This window comes from Oreochromis niloticus, linkage group LG9, assembly GCF_001858045.2.
Source record: "Oreochromis niloticus isolate F11D_XX linkage group LG9, O_niloticus_UMD_NMBU, whole genome shotgun sequence".
Lineage (NCBI taxonomy): Eukaryota > Metazoa > Chordata > Actinopteri > Cichliformes > Cichlidae > Oreochromis > Oreochromis niloticus.
This window is the reverse complement of record NC_031974.2, coordinates 5,644,011-5,659,164: the sequence shown is the minus strand read 5'-3', so window position 1 is coordinate 5,659,164 and position 15,154 is coordinate 5,644,011. Positions and strand designations below refer to the sequence as shown.

General features: G+C 41.2%; 1 protein-coding gene across 1 annotated transcript; it reads right to left on the bottom strand.

Moving 5' to 3' along the window:
• Nucleotides 1-225: 225 nt before the first annotated feature.
• On the bottom strand, nucleotides 226-15,154 carry lipib (lipase, member Ib). The gene is made up of 10 exons (XM_003456253.5): nucleotides 14,932-15,154; nucleotides 9,466-9,857; nucleotides 8,884-8,992; nucleotides 8,589-8,690; nucleotides 6,891-6,980; nucleotides 6,640-6,807; nucleotides 5,996-6,085; nucleotides 3,379-3,487; nucleotides 2,893-3,066; nucleotides 226-1,826 (listed from the first exon to the last, which is right to left on the bottom strand). Exons 1-10 carry the CDS (start codon nucleotides 14,981-14,983, stop codon nucleotides 1,742-1,744), a joined length of 1,371 nt encoding a protein of 456 aa, XP_003456301.1. The 5' UTR covers nucleotides 14,984-15,154; the 3' UTR covers nucleotides 226-1,741.

Below are 15,154 nucleotides of genomic sequence, written 5' to 3'. Positions count from 1 at the left end.
AGCAGCGTTGGTGATCACGTCAGAATTGATGGAATTATGAATGCAGAAAACTACCTGTCAGATTTTGATCCACCCTGCGAGACCATCTGGAAAGCATCTGATTGGTAAAGTCTTCATTTTTAAGAGTGATCCTAAACACAGAGCGCTGGCAGTCATGGATCCGCCTCCCCAGTGTCTGGATCTCAACATTATCACAAGAACAAAAACAAACATTCAAAGAAGAGCTTGTTCTTCAAGAAGTTTGATTTATTGGAAAAAACATTTAAAAAATGTTCTTTAATTCAGGTTTACGCTCTGCAGCAACTTTAACTTGGGGGCAGTTTGGTGTGGAAGTTGCCGTGGTTACGCAGACATAATTTCATTTACAGGCTCAAAAAGACAAAGTCAAAGCAAATACATCTGGTCTTATATATAAGTATATAATAAGTTATTTATTTCAAACAATGTGAGAATACATAAAAAAGTAGAGCTGAGATTTTAGCACTGAAACATTTAGTGACGTTAAAGTAAAACCTGCTCAATGCTCTTCTGCGTTGACAACTACTTCTAACTGTATATACACATATCTACAGCATATAGGATAAACAGTCACATATCACATGACTCCGAGCTCCGGCGCCACAACAAACTGTGCGGCTTAGTTTTGCTGTGAGCAAACGTCATGGCAGCGTCACAGTTCAGGCAGCAGCTTCAGCGAAGAGATAATCTGTCTCCAAACGGATCTTTTTAGAGCACTCTCTTTACGTGTGCAGCGGGAGGGGGTCTGTGAGGAGCTCAGACAGAAACGCTCGAGAGCTGCTGGTAAAAAGGCACAGAGAAGCGAAAGAGGTCACCAGATCATTCACCAATCACCACCGGTTCACATGGCTCAGTTTTTCCTGTTGCTGGTTAAATAAAAAAAAAAAGTTTTTTAAGGTAAAAAAGTTCTTCAGTGGGTTTAACGCCTCAGCGCTCAGTGTATTGTATCTAATGAGATTTTGGGAGTTTTCTACATCATCGGTGGGATTCTTCCCCCCTGAAAAACTAAATAAATAAATACACAAGTTTTAGTCAATAAATTCCAAAAACAATTGTGTGGCAATTATTTCATGGTTCATGCTTTAAAGGGGAGATGTTCTTTGGGCACCTTTAAGCAGAGAACCACGTGATTATGAACTCAGGATATCAGAAAGCTTAGAAGCAATGATGAAAACGTTGTATTACAGGTAATCACTCCACCTGAGAGTGCCACAGGAAAGCTTCTTTCCATGAATCCAGATTTTGTGGCATTATACTGTTTAAAAGCTCCTTTGTAAATTCTGTCTCTGCCATTCGATGTCAGTGACAAACACACAACATTTAGAAAAATATGAAGAAGTAATAAATTTTTTTTCCTTTCTGCAAATGTGTCCTCTTCAAACACCCAGATAAATTCTGCATTTCCTTGTGGACAGTGTGAGTTTCACAGCAGGTGAACGTAGACCGATTAAGCTCAGCAGCAGCTTCTTCCAGAATCTCATTAAAAATCTCAGTTTTCTTGTAGCTTAACATAACTTTAATTAGCTTTCATCCTCCTGGTTGTTAAAACCAGGAGTAATCCACAGCACTGCGAGGAGGCTGGCAGCTCTCCTTTGGGGGCCCCCGCAGGTCCGCCTGGTGGGATGGGAGAGCCTGTAGCACCCAGAGGACGCCCGAGGGTCCTCTAATAGGATTACAGGTGAGTCGGATGGGTTTCCAAAGAGGGAATTAGGCTGTGTTAAAGTCAGAGGCGGGAGCCGCAGGGCAGAGGCCGAAACGCCACCTCTATGTTCTCCTCCATGATGATGTCGAAGCGGCACATCAAAGGCCTGAAGGAGAAAAAAATGTATCTGTTAATACAAACTGTGGCCTTTGAAGTGGACTTATTCTGCTTTTCCTTCATCTCCTTTTCCAGTGGAATATCTAACATGGCCACAGTGTCAGATAATGAGGTCGGCGTATTTACAGGTACAGTTTTTTATGCACTTGTCTCAAAAAGAGGGGATGTCCCTAATATGGTTATTTCAGTTTCAAGATGTAAATTTTAAAAACCTGAATATGTTGTGCTATTATAAAAAAAATATTTAAAATATTACAAATATGTACATACCAGGTTGACACAATGACTATGAGAAAGTCTAACACATGTTTATAAGGGGGAGCCAATCAGAAGAAAGTTGTCTTAAAATGGGGAGGGACTAAGAAAGAGTCTAATATAAAGGAGGATTATTTTGAACTGTGACTCATGCAAAGCTACTCTAGCAGAGCCCAGTGATGTTTAATTTAAAGATGTGTTCGTTTGTGAAAGAGAAAACAGGAAATTAATGTCTATTGAAACAAATTTTTTAAATGTGCAAATATCATGTTTTATTTCAACCTTTTCAATGGTGACTTATTTTTTTAATATAAGAAATGCTTAATTCAGTCTGTTAAATACGACCAAATAAACTCACAGTTATGGTTACATAAACACAGATACAGGTATTTATTAATAATTCCTGCACATTAGTGCTTTAATATTCACATAATTTATACTTTGAATAACTTTTTTGGTTGCCAGGTTGTAGAAAATCCCCCAACAGTGTGATAGTGTCTGCAACTTTAATTCACTGAGACAAGGTGGGAATAAAGTGGGCAAAAGCAGCAAACTCTGGATAAACGAAGTGAAGCATGTAGGTTTTAATTATATTATCATTAAGACTGATAAAAAAAAAAGCACCTAAAGCCTACGTATAATTAGAGGCGTGGGCTTTGGAGAACAACAAGTTAGTTTTGTTTCCTTTCAGGATGTCACAGGTTAGACTGAGAGAGAGAGACATGTCCACGTAGATTTTGAGACAGTTTATCTTCTAAGACTGGTTCCTCTTCAGAAACATTAAAACTAGATCCACCGACCTCTCAGGAAGCTCCAGTGGCGTGAAGCGGATTCGCAGCAGCCGGATTTTGTAGCGAGGGCCGATGACGTTGCCGGTGTTGATTCGCAGGGAGATCTTCTGGATGTGCTGCAGGTCCTCATCGAACTGGGCCAGCAGCCGCGTGGAGGTGTACTGCTCAAACCGGAGCAGCTTACTGTGCACAGAGACGAGGAGACCACAAGTTTTAACCCATTAATATTAAGTCTGGGTGTATTTATGTTGGAAAACAAGAAACACAAAAAACTGAAACACACCTTTTATCTCCTTTGCTAAGCTTATTTATTTATGTATATATTGCATTTTTTCATTCTAATTCTGAGTTCAAGTGATATAAAAAACATCTTTAAAAGTCTCAAATTTACATTCAGTCATTAAAGTTTTCATTGACTCAGAATTTAAATCTAAAGTCAACCATTCTTCCTGGTTTTCATAAATCCAGTCTGTGTGAAACAGCAGAAAGACTCACTGGTCTATTCGGGCCTCTGTGACGTTCCTGCCGCTGTGCAGCCGGATGTAGACGACCCCCCAACGCAGGTACTGGTTCCATGTCACCATGTCCACTCTGTACATCAGCTCTGACACACACGGGACACACACAGTGTTAAAATCCAACAAAACACTCAATCATCACTCCTTTTTGTTAAAAGGTCCTAAAATATTTTCTTTAAAAAAGTCCGAGCACATAGTGTAGGTGGGGTCCCACAGTGGGATCAGCATCCACAGAGTAAAATCCTTCTTTAACTCTCTGATGTCCAAGTCCTAACCTCTAATCTTTAACCCTGTGCTTCCATAAATATTGTGATATATAGTGATTTATTTTGGCTTTCTGAAATTGTTCTTTCAAGTTCCGACAGTCAGAGTACAAAATCATAATAATCTCTCTTGTTGACGCAAATTTAAACTCTTAATAAAATAATTATATTATAATTTAATGTAAAATCCTGTTTTTATTGCTGAAATTAAATTGTTTGGGACATTTACTGAACCAGCACATGCTACAGTATTGTGCTTTTAATCTGGCTATAGGTGGTTGCTAGGCAACATGATTGTCAATATAAGGTGCATGTTAGTTTCCCCGAGTTCCTGAAGGCTCTGGACGTTGTAGGGCTGTCCTGGTTGACACGCCTCTACAATGTTGCGTGGAGATCAGGGGCAGTACCCCTGGATTGGCAGACCGGGGTGGTGGTCCCCATCTTTAAGAAGGGAGACCGGAGGGTGTGTTCCAACTACAGGGGGATCACACTCCTCAGCCTCCCTGGGAAAGTCTATGCCAGGGTGCTGGAAAGGAGAGTTCGTCCGCTAGTCGAACCTCGGATACAGGAGGAACAGTGCGGTTTTCGTCCTGGTCGCGGAACACTGGACCAGCTCTTTATCCTCTCAAGGATACTTGAGGATGCATGGGAGTTTGCCCAACCAGTCTACATGTGTTTTGTGGACTTGGAGAAGGCATTCGACCGTGTCCCTCGGGGTGTCCTGTGGGAGGTGTTGCCGGAGTATGGGGTGTCTGGCCCATTGCTACGGGCCATTCGATCCCTATACAACCGTTGCAAGAGTTTGGTTCGCATTGCCGGCAATAAGTCGGACTCGTTCCTGGTGGGTGATGGGCTCCGCCAGGGCTGCCCTTTGTCACCGGTTCTGTTCATAATTTTTATGGACAGGATTTCTAGGCGCAGCCAAGTGGCGGAGGGCTTTCGCTTCGGTGGCCTCAGAATCTCATTTCTGCTTTTTGCGGATGATGTGGTTCTGTTGGCTTCATCAGGTGAAGGCCTCCAGCTCACACTGGAACGGTTCGCAGCTGAGTGTGAAGCAGCGGGAATGAGGATCAGCACCTCCAAATCTGAGGCCATGGTTCTCAGCCGGAAAAGGGTGGAGTGCCCACTCCGGGTCGGGGATGAGTTCCTGCCCCAAGTGGAGGAGTTCAAGTATCTCGGGGTCTTGTTCGTGAGTGATGGGAGAAGGGAGCCGGAGATCGACAGACGGATTGGTGCTGCGGCTGCAGTGATGCGGACGCTGCACCGGTCCGTCGTGGTGAAGAGGGAGCTGAGTGTAAAAGCGAAGCTCTCAATTTACCGGTCGATCTACGTCCCTACCCTCACCTATGGCCACGAGCTGTGGGTAGTGACCGAAAGAACGAGATCGCGGATACAAGCGGCAGAAATGAGCTTCCTCCGAAGGGTGGCTGGCCTCTCCCTTAGAGATAGGGTGAGAAGTTCGGCCATCCGGGAGGGGCTCAGAGTAGAGCCGCTGCTCCTCCACATCGAAAGGAGCCAGTTGAGGTGGTTCGGGCATCTGATAAGGATGCCTCCTGGGCGCCTCCTGGGTGAGGTGTTCCGGGCATGTCCCACCGGGAGGAGGCCCCGGGGCAGACCCAGGACACGCTGGAGAGATTATATCTCTCGGTTGGCCTGGGAACGCCTTGGTGTTCCACCGGATAAGCTGGAGGAGGTGGCTGGGGAGAGGGAGGTCTGGGCTTCTCTGCTTAGGCTGCTGCCCCCGCGACCCGGCCTCGGATAAAGCGGATGAAGATGGATGGATGGATGGATGTTAGTTTTGTTACAATAAAATTATAAAATGCTTTTCTAAGATTACAGGTGCATTAACACTATGATTGGGCCAGTTTAGCCTGCTGATTGGTGGTTGATTGGTGGTTGCTAGGGAACACAATGATGTAATAATATCTGACGAACCTTCAGGGCCTAAGTTTGGTTGATCAAGTTCTGCTTGTGTGGCAAACAGACAGGAAGTGCTTTTATTTATTTGAAATTTAAAGGACCAAAACAGTCTACTGTGACCCGTACAAAAGAAAAAAATGTGTGGCAAGATCATTTTAAACCCTGTTTTTGGGACAAATTAGTCACATTTTAGGAGTTCCCTGGCGTGAGGTTATCCCTTTCTTTTCATTTAGTTAGCAGCTTCAAAATAACCACCAGGGTTAAGTCTGTGCTGCAGCTGTGACTCACTATAGAAGGACGTCGCTCTCAGTGTTAGGGGCATTGAACGCATCCTAAAGCACCATTCCATTCTTTTCAAAGTCTGCTTCACCTGAGACGGGAATTTTTTCGAGGTTCGTGTGTCATACTTACTCTTGTAGGGCAGCGCGCCGGTGGTGCTGAAGAAGACTTTGGTCTGTCCGAGCTGCTGCAGAGTCTCCCTCCACGGGCTGACGTCATAACCTGCAGGTGAAGCCGTACAGGTGTTAAGATCAGGTGCCTGATACATGTCCAGCATTTTAATGAAACTACCTGAGAAACATGAACACTTTCTGTGAGTTACTGGCCGCTAAGTAGCAGGTTATCACTGACGACTAGCTCATTAGCGCCTCCTGATGCACCCCAGCACACATGCAGCTAGTTTCTGTGAACGAGCTTCTTTAAATTTGCACTGTTTAAAGCTTCAATAGGTGGTGTCACAATGGCTGCTCCATCTTTTATATACAGTCTATTACTCTGCAGCCGAGATCTAATTCTGTTTTCTCTGAAGCATCACTTAAATTTAGATTCCTTGAAACGCGTGCAGAATCGCCTGTAGAGCACATTTAAACTCAAATGAACTTCCCTGATTGAGACGATGGAAAACCTGCTCGCTTAAGCCAAGTTCTGGATTAACGGGATTAATTGCAGAGTATTTATCTGCAGGGGAAGAACAGCTTGTGTAAACATTATGTAGCAGGAGATTGATTATTTTCTTAATCGTTTCCCTCTCAAGGTCATTCAGTGTCAGCACCCACCGAGTACGGGGCAGGAGGCCGGTTTAAAGGTCTCGCACTGCAGACAGCGGGCGTCCAGGAAGTCGCTGTAGGACGAGCAGGGGTAACCGGTGAGGGTGCAGGTTCGGTTCAGAGCGCACAGGAACAGGAAGACGGAGCGCTGATGGTCACACACAAAGTAAGATTTACCTGGAGGACAGAGATCACACTGCGCTCAGCACATGTGTGTTATTTAATGTGTGTGCGTCTCCCTAGTTTGTGCGTGAGCTCACCTGAAAAGATGGTTTTGGGACACCCCGGCTGGTCGGCGCCTCCGTTGGCGTAGAAGTCAATATGACCATGAGCTCCTCTCAGTCCAAAGGCTGCGCACAGAGAGCACAACGTGTAACACCAGGACTCTTACATGAGGTCACAAAGGTTTATTGCTTTTTAATAATCTCACAGGCGTTCCCTCACAGAGCTCAATCAGCCCCTAAAACAGAAATTTAAGGCTGAGAGAGACGTTTCTCATCAGGTCGCACATACTGTAAATATACATATCTATATATGAAACTGTAACGCTGTTGATATCACAGTGAGAGAGGAGAGTCTGACTGTGTTCTCTAAATCTGACTCCAGAGTTTAGATCAAAGGGTTCAGGTAACCTTTTTCATTTTAATTTATTTTGTTTTAAATTGTAAGTTTATTTATACATTTAAAAATCATGATAACCTTTGTAGTAATAAAATAACAATATTAATCATTAATCATTTTCATTTATTAATAATTATACTTGTATAGTGATTTAAATAAAAAAAATCCTAATGTCAACTTTTTTTATGATATATTTTTGTATGGCTACAAATTGTGAATTAAAAATATTTATAATAATATTTATCTTTTTAATAAAAAGGTAAGATGTACGGAAGCGTAGAGCTGCCACCCAGGCAAAAGAAAAAAAGAAGTATATCACGTTATAATGTGAAAAGTTTATTGTTCTAACAAGATACTTTTCACATTTGTACAATATACTATCATGTTTGTACAATATACTTTTGACGTTTGAACAATATAATATCACGTTATTACAATATGCATAATTATCACGTTCGTACAATATAAATATCACGTTCGTACAATATAAATATATTGTACGAACAATATAAATATATTGTACGAACGTGATATTTATGCATATTGTAATAACGTGATATTATATTGTTCAAACGTGAAAAGTATATTGTACAAACATGATAGTATATTGTACAAACATGAAAAGTATCTTGTTAGAACAATAAACTTTTCACGTTATAACGTGATATACTTCTATTTTTCTTTTGCCTGGGTGGCAGCTCTACGCTTCCGTAAAGATGTGTTAAATAATAACTAGAATTAATTAAAATTATATTAACATTTTTAGTCAGTTATATAACTATATTTATATAACTGGCTACTAATTTCAGAAAAAAATAATGCTCATAAACAGAATGATCTCTATTTCTAATGCCAACTTTTTTTATTAATAGAAATGTGGAATATTTCCAAATAACAATAATAATTCATAATAATATTCATGCTTTTAGTTTAAGGAAAAACATATTACTACAAATAAGTAAAATATATATATATATGAATATGAATAATTTATGATCAGTAAATATATGTATTCATCTATATATAAAAGGATATATACAAGAAGGAAAAAGATTTGAATGATTTACCAGATAATGATGCAAAAACATTTTTAAGGAACTGGGACTGATTAATAGAAGATCCTGTAAGAGCAGCTGTGACCTCAGAGGCAACACTAGTGTTTGTAAGATTTAGTTTTTGTTCCTCACACCATGAGAACTAAAAGCTATTTATTTTCCAGTAAATAGTTGGCCTGCTTTCTTTGTGTGTAAATGATAAAAAAAAGGGTTAATATTAAAATGATATTAAATCACTATTTAAAATATTATTAATTCAGAAGCTCTGCATTAGATGCTTACAGTTCATGTCAGTGTGAAGGACGTCCACAAACATGGCGTCCGAGGGGTCCAGCCTCTCCTCCGGCGTGGCCCTGGTGAACATCGGTCCAGCAGGGTCCAGACCTGGAGAAGAGGAAGGAAAGAAAGAAGGAAGGAAAGAAGGAAGGAAGCATGTGAGTGCTTTTGTAGTTTTCCACCTGCTCACTCCACAGCGCTGCTTTTATTAAACTTAAAGGTTAAGAACATCTGACATAAATACATGATAATGAAGTACATTTACTCACATACTGCACCGCTCTGAGGTTCTTTATTTTACCTGTGATACGGCCAATCTTCCCCTTCAGGTTTGCTCCCACAAAACCAGCCAGGTGAGCTCCCAGACTGACACCGATCAGGTGAACTGAGCTCAGAGAGGCTCCTTCAGCCTGTGGGCACAAAACAAAAGCTCACCGTTACAGGCGAGGTATAACTGTCATAAAGGCTTTTTAAATATACAGGATAACAAAGGGCTTGAAAGAACTGCTGATTTTCACACAACCATGAGCATTTTAATGTATGTTTCTGATAAATAACCTGGCGGTCAGAATCATTGTATGAACAATCTGTCCAAAGTTTGCAAAGTTTTATTTATTCTGTTCTGTGTCTTTGCTTTGCATTGGTACACTTTGCCAACTGAGACTACTAGAAACAGTAACTTGAACCATGGCCACTACTGGCTCCAATAATCCAGGATGGTGAGAACCATGAAACTAAAGTGGACGTTCAAATCTCAAACCTATGAGTGATGCTGCAACTGGGTGATATACTGCTTCCATCCTGCAGTCTGTTGGTTCAACAATAGACTGCAGGATGGTTACAGGAAGGGAAAATAAACATTTGGACTAAAGGTCTGTCTCACCTCCATCATCATGATGAAGCCCGTCAGGTTGAGAGCGGCCTCTCTGGTGTAAGTCACAGCAGTGAAGTAGTTGAGGTTGGCCGCCCCTTTGTTCCAGTCCACCACGATGATGTTCATGTCCTCCTGCTCAGCTAGCAGGTGGACTATGTGGTTGATCCAGATAGGGGGCGCGCCGGTGGGCCGGTAGCCATGGATGACAAAAGCGGTGGGACGGGAGAGGCTGAAGAGCGGCTGTGAGGACAGGTGGTGGTGGTTCAATTCGCGGCCACAGTCGAGGTTGGAGCGAGTGTAGAGCAGGAGTCGCACATACAGGCTGGTTCCCACGAAGCAGTGGGTCAGGTCGAGGTCAGTGAAGTTATCACAAGATTCGCCTGTTTCACTTTCCTGCTGGCCTGGAGTCACAACACAGAAGATCAGGAAGTTGTAATATAAACTCAACTTTTACAGATGAATTTAGGTTTTTATGTAGAATTAAAATGAAAAACAGGCCCAAAGTTTCTACAGGCTACAAAGGGAATATTTGTTTCATCCATTTCAGTTTAGCAGATTTTTATATCATTTTAAAGCTAAGGTAGTAAATAATTTCAAGGTAAAGAGTCAATGATACTAATGAGCCCCAACAATCGGTCTGACCTCTGTAGACCGCAGCTCTACAGGAATACCTCTTCTTTATTTATGATGACAATATTAAAGGCTATTATTTTTTTAGCAAAATAACAGCTTCAAGCAGACAGCCAGTATCATCATGGATGATTCATAAACTGAATCATGGATCCAGGCTGACATTAGAGGCACAATCCACAGACGGACAGTAACAGGTTCAAAAACTGTGAAACTGCAGCAGTTTGAAAGGCATTTCATTTTTTAGCTTCTTCACATTACTCTGGATTGTGTTAACTGAAAAATAAACACTATTAATGACTCATTTTATGTCAAACTTTTATCTAATAATTGGTTTTGAATTCAGATAATAGCCTATCTACTGACAGGTTTGCTAGTTAGAGTTAATTAATTAATTAAAAGTAAGATTTAGTTAGTTAGCTTAAGCTAGCTAGTGAGGGGTCTGACAAAATGCTTTTGCTATTATGTAATCTGTAATTTCCACATAGTATGCTGATCAGTGTGATTTTCAATGATTAAACTGTAGTAGAGACGAGCAAACATATTGGCAGATCTGAGAAGAAAGAACCTTTGTTATGAAAATGATTTTAATCTTTTATACATGATTGCATTTGAGCTTATTAAAGAGCTGTGGCTCCTGGTCAAGTGAGGGTCAGAAACTCTTGGCAGGCGTTAAGGATCAACCAATACACGGTGAGGAGGACAGGAGCTCTGAAAGGAATTGCAACACACCTGCTTACATGACAAACGCCTGGAGTTATTTTTTATCTTTTATTACTTATATCCTGTAGAGCTAAGATTTAAGTTTGTATCATTTATCACTTATATCCTTTGAAGTAAGTTTTAAGTTTCATTTATGTTCCGTTTAAGTAAGTTTCCTTCATGGTTTGAGTATCATCATTTGAGTGTGACATTTAGTCTAGAAGTCACACATAGTTCAGCTGTGTATGAGCGCAGGCCTTATGTCTGGCTAGGACGAGAGGTGTGAGGTGAGCCGGGGTGCAGGAGAGGTCATGACACATACATAGCATACACAGCAGGCACCCACACACTCACACACACACGTACACACCATAGTAGATTCATTTTAGTAGGTAAGAAGTTAAGATGTGTTTTTGCTGCAATTGCAAATTGTGCCGGCATATTGTCAGATGGTTACAGGAAGTGCACCTGATGTTCTGGGAGATAAGAATGCGCTCATGGTGCGACACCGGGATGGAGATGAGACGTAATGTTCTTAAAACTATGTTAAAAGTTAACGGGACATTTTGTGGTTTAGGTTGACGTAAGCTGTATTGTGTCTGTTTTGCAAAAGGGGGGGCTTTGTTGTCTTACCCATATAAAACCTTTGTCTAATTATTGTAAGTTCAGTTCGATCGCTGACTTTGCCCAGCGTCGGACTCCGCGCGTGTAATCAATAAATCTTTGCTTTGATCACATCTTCTGGACCAGAGTTGTTATTTGCTTGTGAGCCCTCCGTACTCCTTTTCTCCAATTTTTGAACCTTAACACTATCTTAAGCCAAAATACTGTCATCAGCAGTGTTGTTTCATTTCACACACTCGTCCCTCTACAAATAATCCATAAAATAAAAAACATTTCAAACTGCTTGCTAAAACCAATGATTAATGTTCTGTTGCAGTCTACGTCTTAAATTAACATTAGCTACATGTTAAAGCTAGCTAGTTAGCTTTGTAGATATATAAATGAGCTGATTTATGCAGCCAGTGACAAAATATAGGATTTGTTAGTGCCTTTTTTGAATTAATAAAGTGTAGACAGTCTCTGTAGTAGTTCTTTTGCAGTTTGCAGAAACATTAGCCTAATATTAGCCTAACACAGTTGCTATTTATATTTTAGTAACTAACTTTTGCTGGATCGCTACCTTCTGGGACTGTATTCTCTTATTGAACTTGTTCCATCTCCGAGGAGAGGTGAAAGGTATTTTTGTTTTCCATAATAATTTGTGAAAACTTTATCTGTCATAAATCACAGATAACTGAGCAAACAAACTTTTTGAGCTCCTTATTTGCTAAATTTGGTCTGAATATGAAGTAGAAACATTTTCTTCTGCAGATATGATATAACGTTGAGTTTAAAGTAGGCCTCTTATGTTTTTCCTTATTTAATTTATACAAATAATCCCCACTCTAAATATACTGCTTCACACAGAGGGGGCAGCCTTAGGCACAGAAGCCCCACCCATCTGATGTTTGAACCTTCTGATTAAAAAGGGCTTCCAATCAGACGGGAGGTTACTTAAAGAGGGACGGAATAAATTCCTTGTTTCAGACACACACAGGATGAATTGAGGGGCTACACTCAGGCCCAGTATGAGATAAATAAGGATTATTTTGATCAGAAATTTGCAATACTATTCTAGATATATTTGTATATTTGATATTTTTTTTTAATTGGGACTGTTCATATGTATATAGTGCCGCAGAACTGTGCACCTTACCGCCCCTCTTTTTTCCCACATCTGCGCTGGGTAGCGCACCGTACATGTGCATAGTGACAATAAAAGGTATTCTATTCTGTTCTATTCTATTCTATTCTGTTCTATTCTATTCTATTCTATTCTGTTCTATTCTATTCTATTCTATTCTATTCTATTCTAGTAGAGCTAAAAATTAGCATAATGTCCACTTTAAACTCACACCTGATGGCAAGTGTTCTCTTGTTTACCCTAGCTTGTGTATTGCTAATTTCTTGACATATTTTCTGTCACTGGACTGACGCAATGACTGATGTTTATCACCTGCAAATATAAAAAGCATTTATTGACCCAAGCAGGCAGCTCAATGTGACACAAAGAAACTAAACAAGAGTTCAAAAGATAGCAGCAGAAATGATAACTACCCTATAAAATAAAACAACAGAGGGTAAATTTGGCTGTTGTTGGCCACCTTTTTAAAACCTGGATGTGAGAAAATGTTCCCATGACCAGGTCAAAGGTCATTAGATTAGTTTACAGTTCAGTGTTCACTGTAAACGCTCGGATCAGGTCTGTTTTTCCGATAGCGACGCTGGGTGTTAGTTTAGTCTCTTTAGCTCTGTGCTGATTAATCTCACAGCTGAGATAGCAGGGAGTCTCGTTAGCTTGTTTAAAGTGTCTGTAGCCTGCATGTTGTCAACTATCCAGACTGTGAAGCACTTAGTGTGACTGGGTTATTATAACCATGCTTATTATTGAAAGGTTTGTTGTTTGTGAGCCCTTTCCTCTAAAGACACTCAATCGTGATTATCACCATCCTAATACAGAGGCTTAACCCAGGAGAGCATTTTTAATTAAATTAGGAGAAATAAGTGAATACTTGTGAGTCAATCTGGGCTGCACCTTTATAGGTATTTTTGCAATCTCAGGGGTCTCCACAATGTGCACACACAGGATATTTTTTGATGTGGGAGTTTGTGGGGCTTGACTCATGTTTTGGATGCAGCCTCTGGTGGACATTAGAAGCATTGCAGTTTTTGGTAACAGTTCCCCAATTTACAACAGCAATAATCATGTTTACAGCCTTGTAGAAAAACAAGTTTCAGTTCCTTCCATCATAAGAGCTGCACATGGGGTGAATCTTATTATAATACACCCATCTGGATACTGGAATTAGGGGCACCTGGATTGACAGGTGTCTTGACGCAGGAAGCTTTAGCTGTTAACTGTTTGCTAAGCCTCACCTTTGCTGACTTGAGTCACTAAACTGGACCTCTGCACAGTGTTTGTGCTGCAAAAAACCTGCACAAAGTCATCTCAGACTCTGCAGGCCTCAGTTAGCGTGTTAAATGTTCCAAATGATCCAGTCGAGATTATTTGAAAGAGTTGCCAGGAGAAAGGCTCTTCTCTCTAATAAGTGACAATGCAGCTTAGGTTTGCAAAACTGGAGATGTTTGACAATAATGCACAGCACCACATTTGGAGAAAACCAATCAGCACAAGAGCCTCATACCAGCTGTCAGCACGTAGGTGGAGAGCTGATGATTTGGGAACCAGCCAGTCAACCATGAACTCCTTTGTATAACAAAGTATTCTAGTCAAATGTAAGGATCTGTCTGACAGTTAAAGCTTGGCTGAAACTGGGTCATGCAACAGGGCAATGATCGCCAGCACAGCAGCACATCTAGAACAGAGTGGCTGAAAAAGGAAAGAATAAAAGTGCTGCAAAGTCCAGACCTCAGCCTGACTCAAATACTGTGATGGGTCCTAAAGAGAGCTGTGCATAGATGGATGTCCACAAACCTCAATCAACTGAAAGAACATCGTAAAGACTCCACAACCATGTGAGAGACTAATGAAGCCAAACAGAAACATTGATATAGATTTATTACAGCTAGCTCTGCGGACTGTGTACAGTCCAGATCAGTGTGTGTGTGTTATGGGTGGAGGTTTGACTCCCTCTGTGAGCAGCTCACACCTGAGTGCAACACTGCCCTCAATTGGATCAGACTGCTATAAAAAAGCACTCATCCAATCAGCACCCACCCCACCTGGAACACAACAGGTGATTACAGCTGGCACACACACACACACACACACACACACACACACACACACACACACACACATTAGTAAACTATATAAATGAGTGGCTAACAGGCTGCTTATTTACTTTAACACTACCAGACAGAAACTTTCCATTTTAAACTCCTCACTGGAGCAGAGTCGGTGATGACTTTAAATATTCCTCACGCTTCAGAAAGCTCTTTCTCTCTCCACAAACACTCAGAATGTCTGTTTCTGTTTATTTAGAGAAACAGACACAATTATTTTTAACTTTATCTTGAAGATAAAGCTGAGCATAAATCAGGATTTAAACTTTCGCTCTGTTGAAAAACTGGACTTACCTTTGCAGAGCACAAGGAGCCCCAGCAGAGCCAGGAGCTTGCGGGACAGCATCCTTCCCACGACCACAGTGACGCAGAGACAACGATCAAGCCGAGGAGACTCGCTGCGAGGAAGGTAGGAGATCTAAATGCAGTGTGAGGACAACTGAAAGGAGGAGGGAGTGCTGACGGAGAGAATAGATGAGGGAGGAGGGAGGAAAGGAGGTGGTGTCTTTACTTGGAT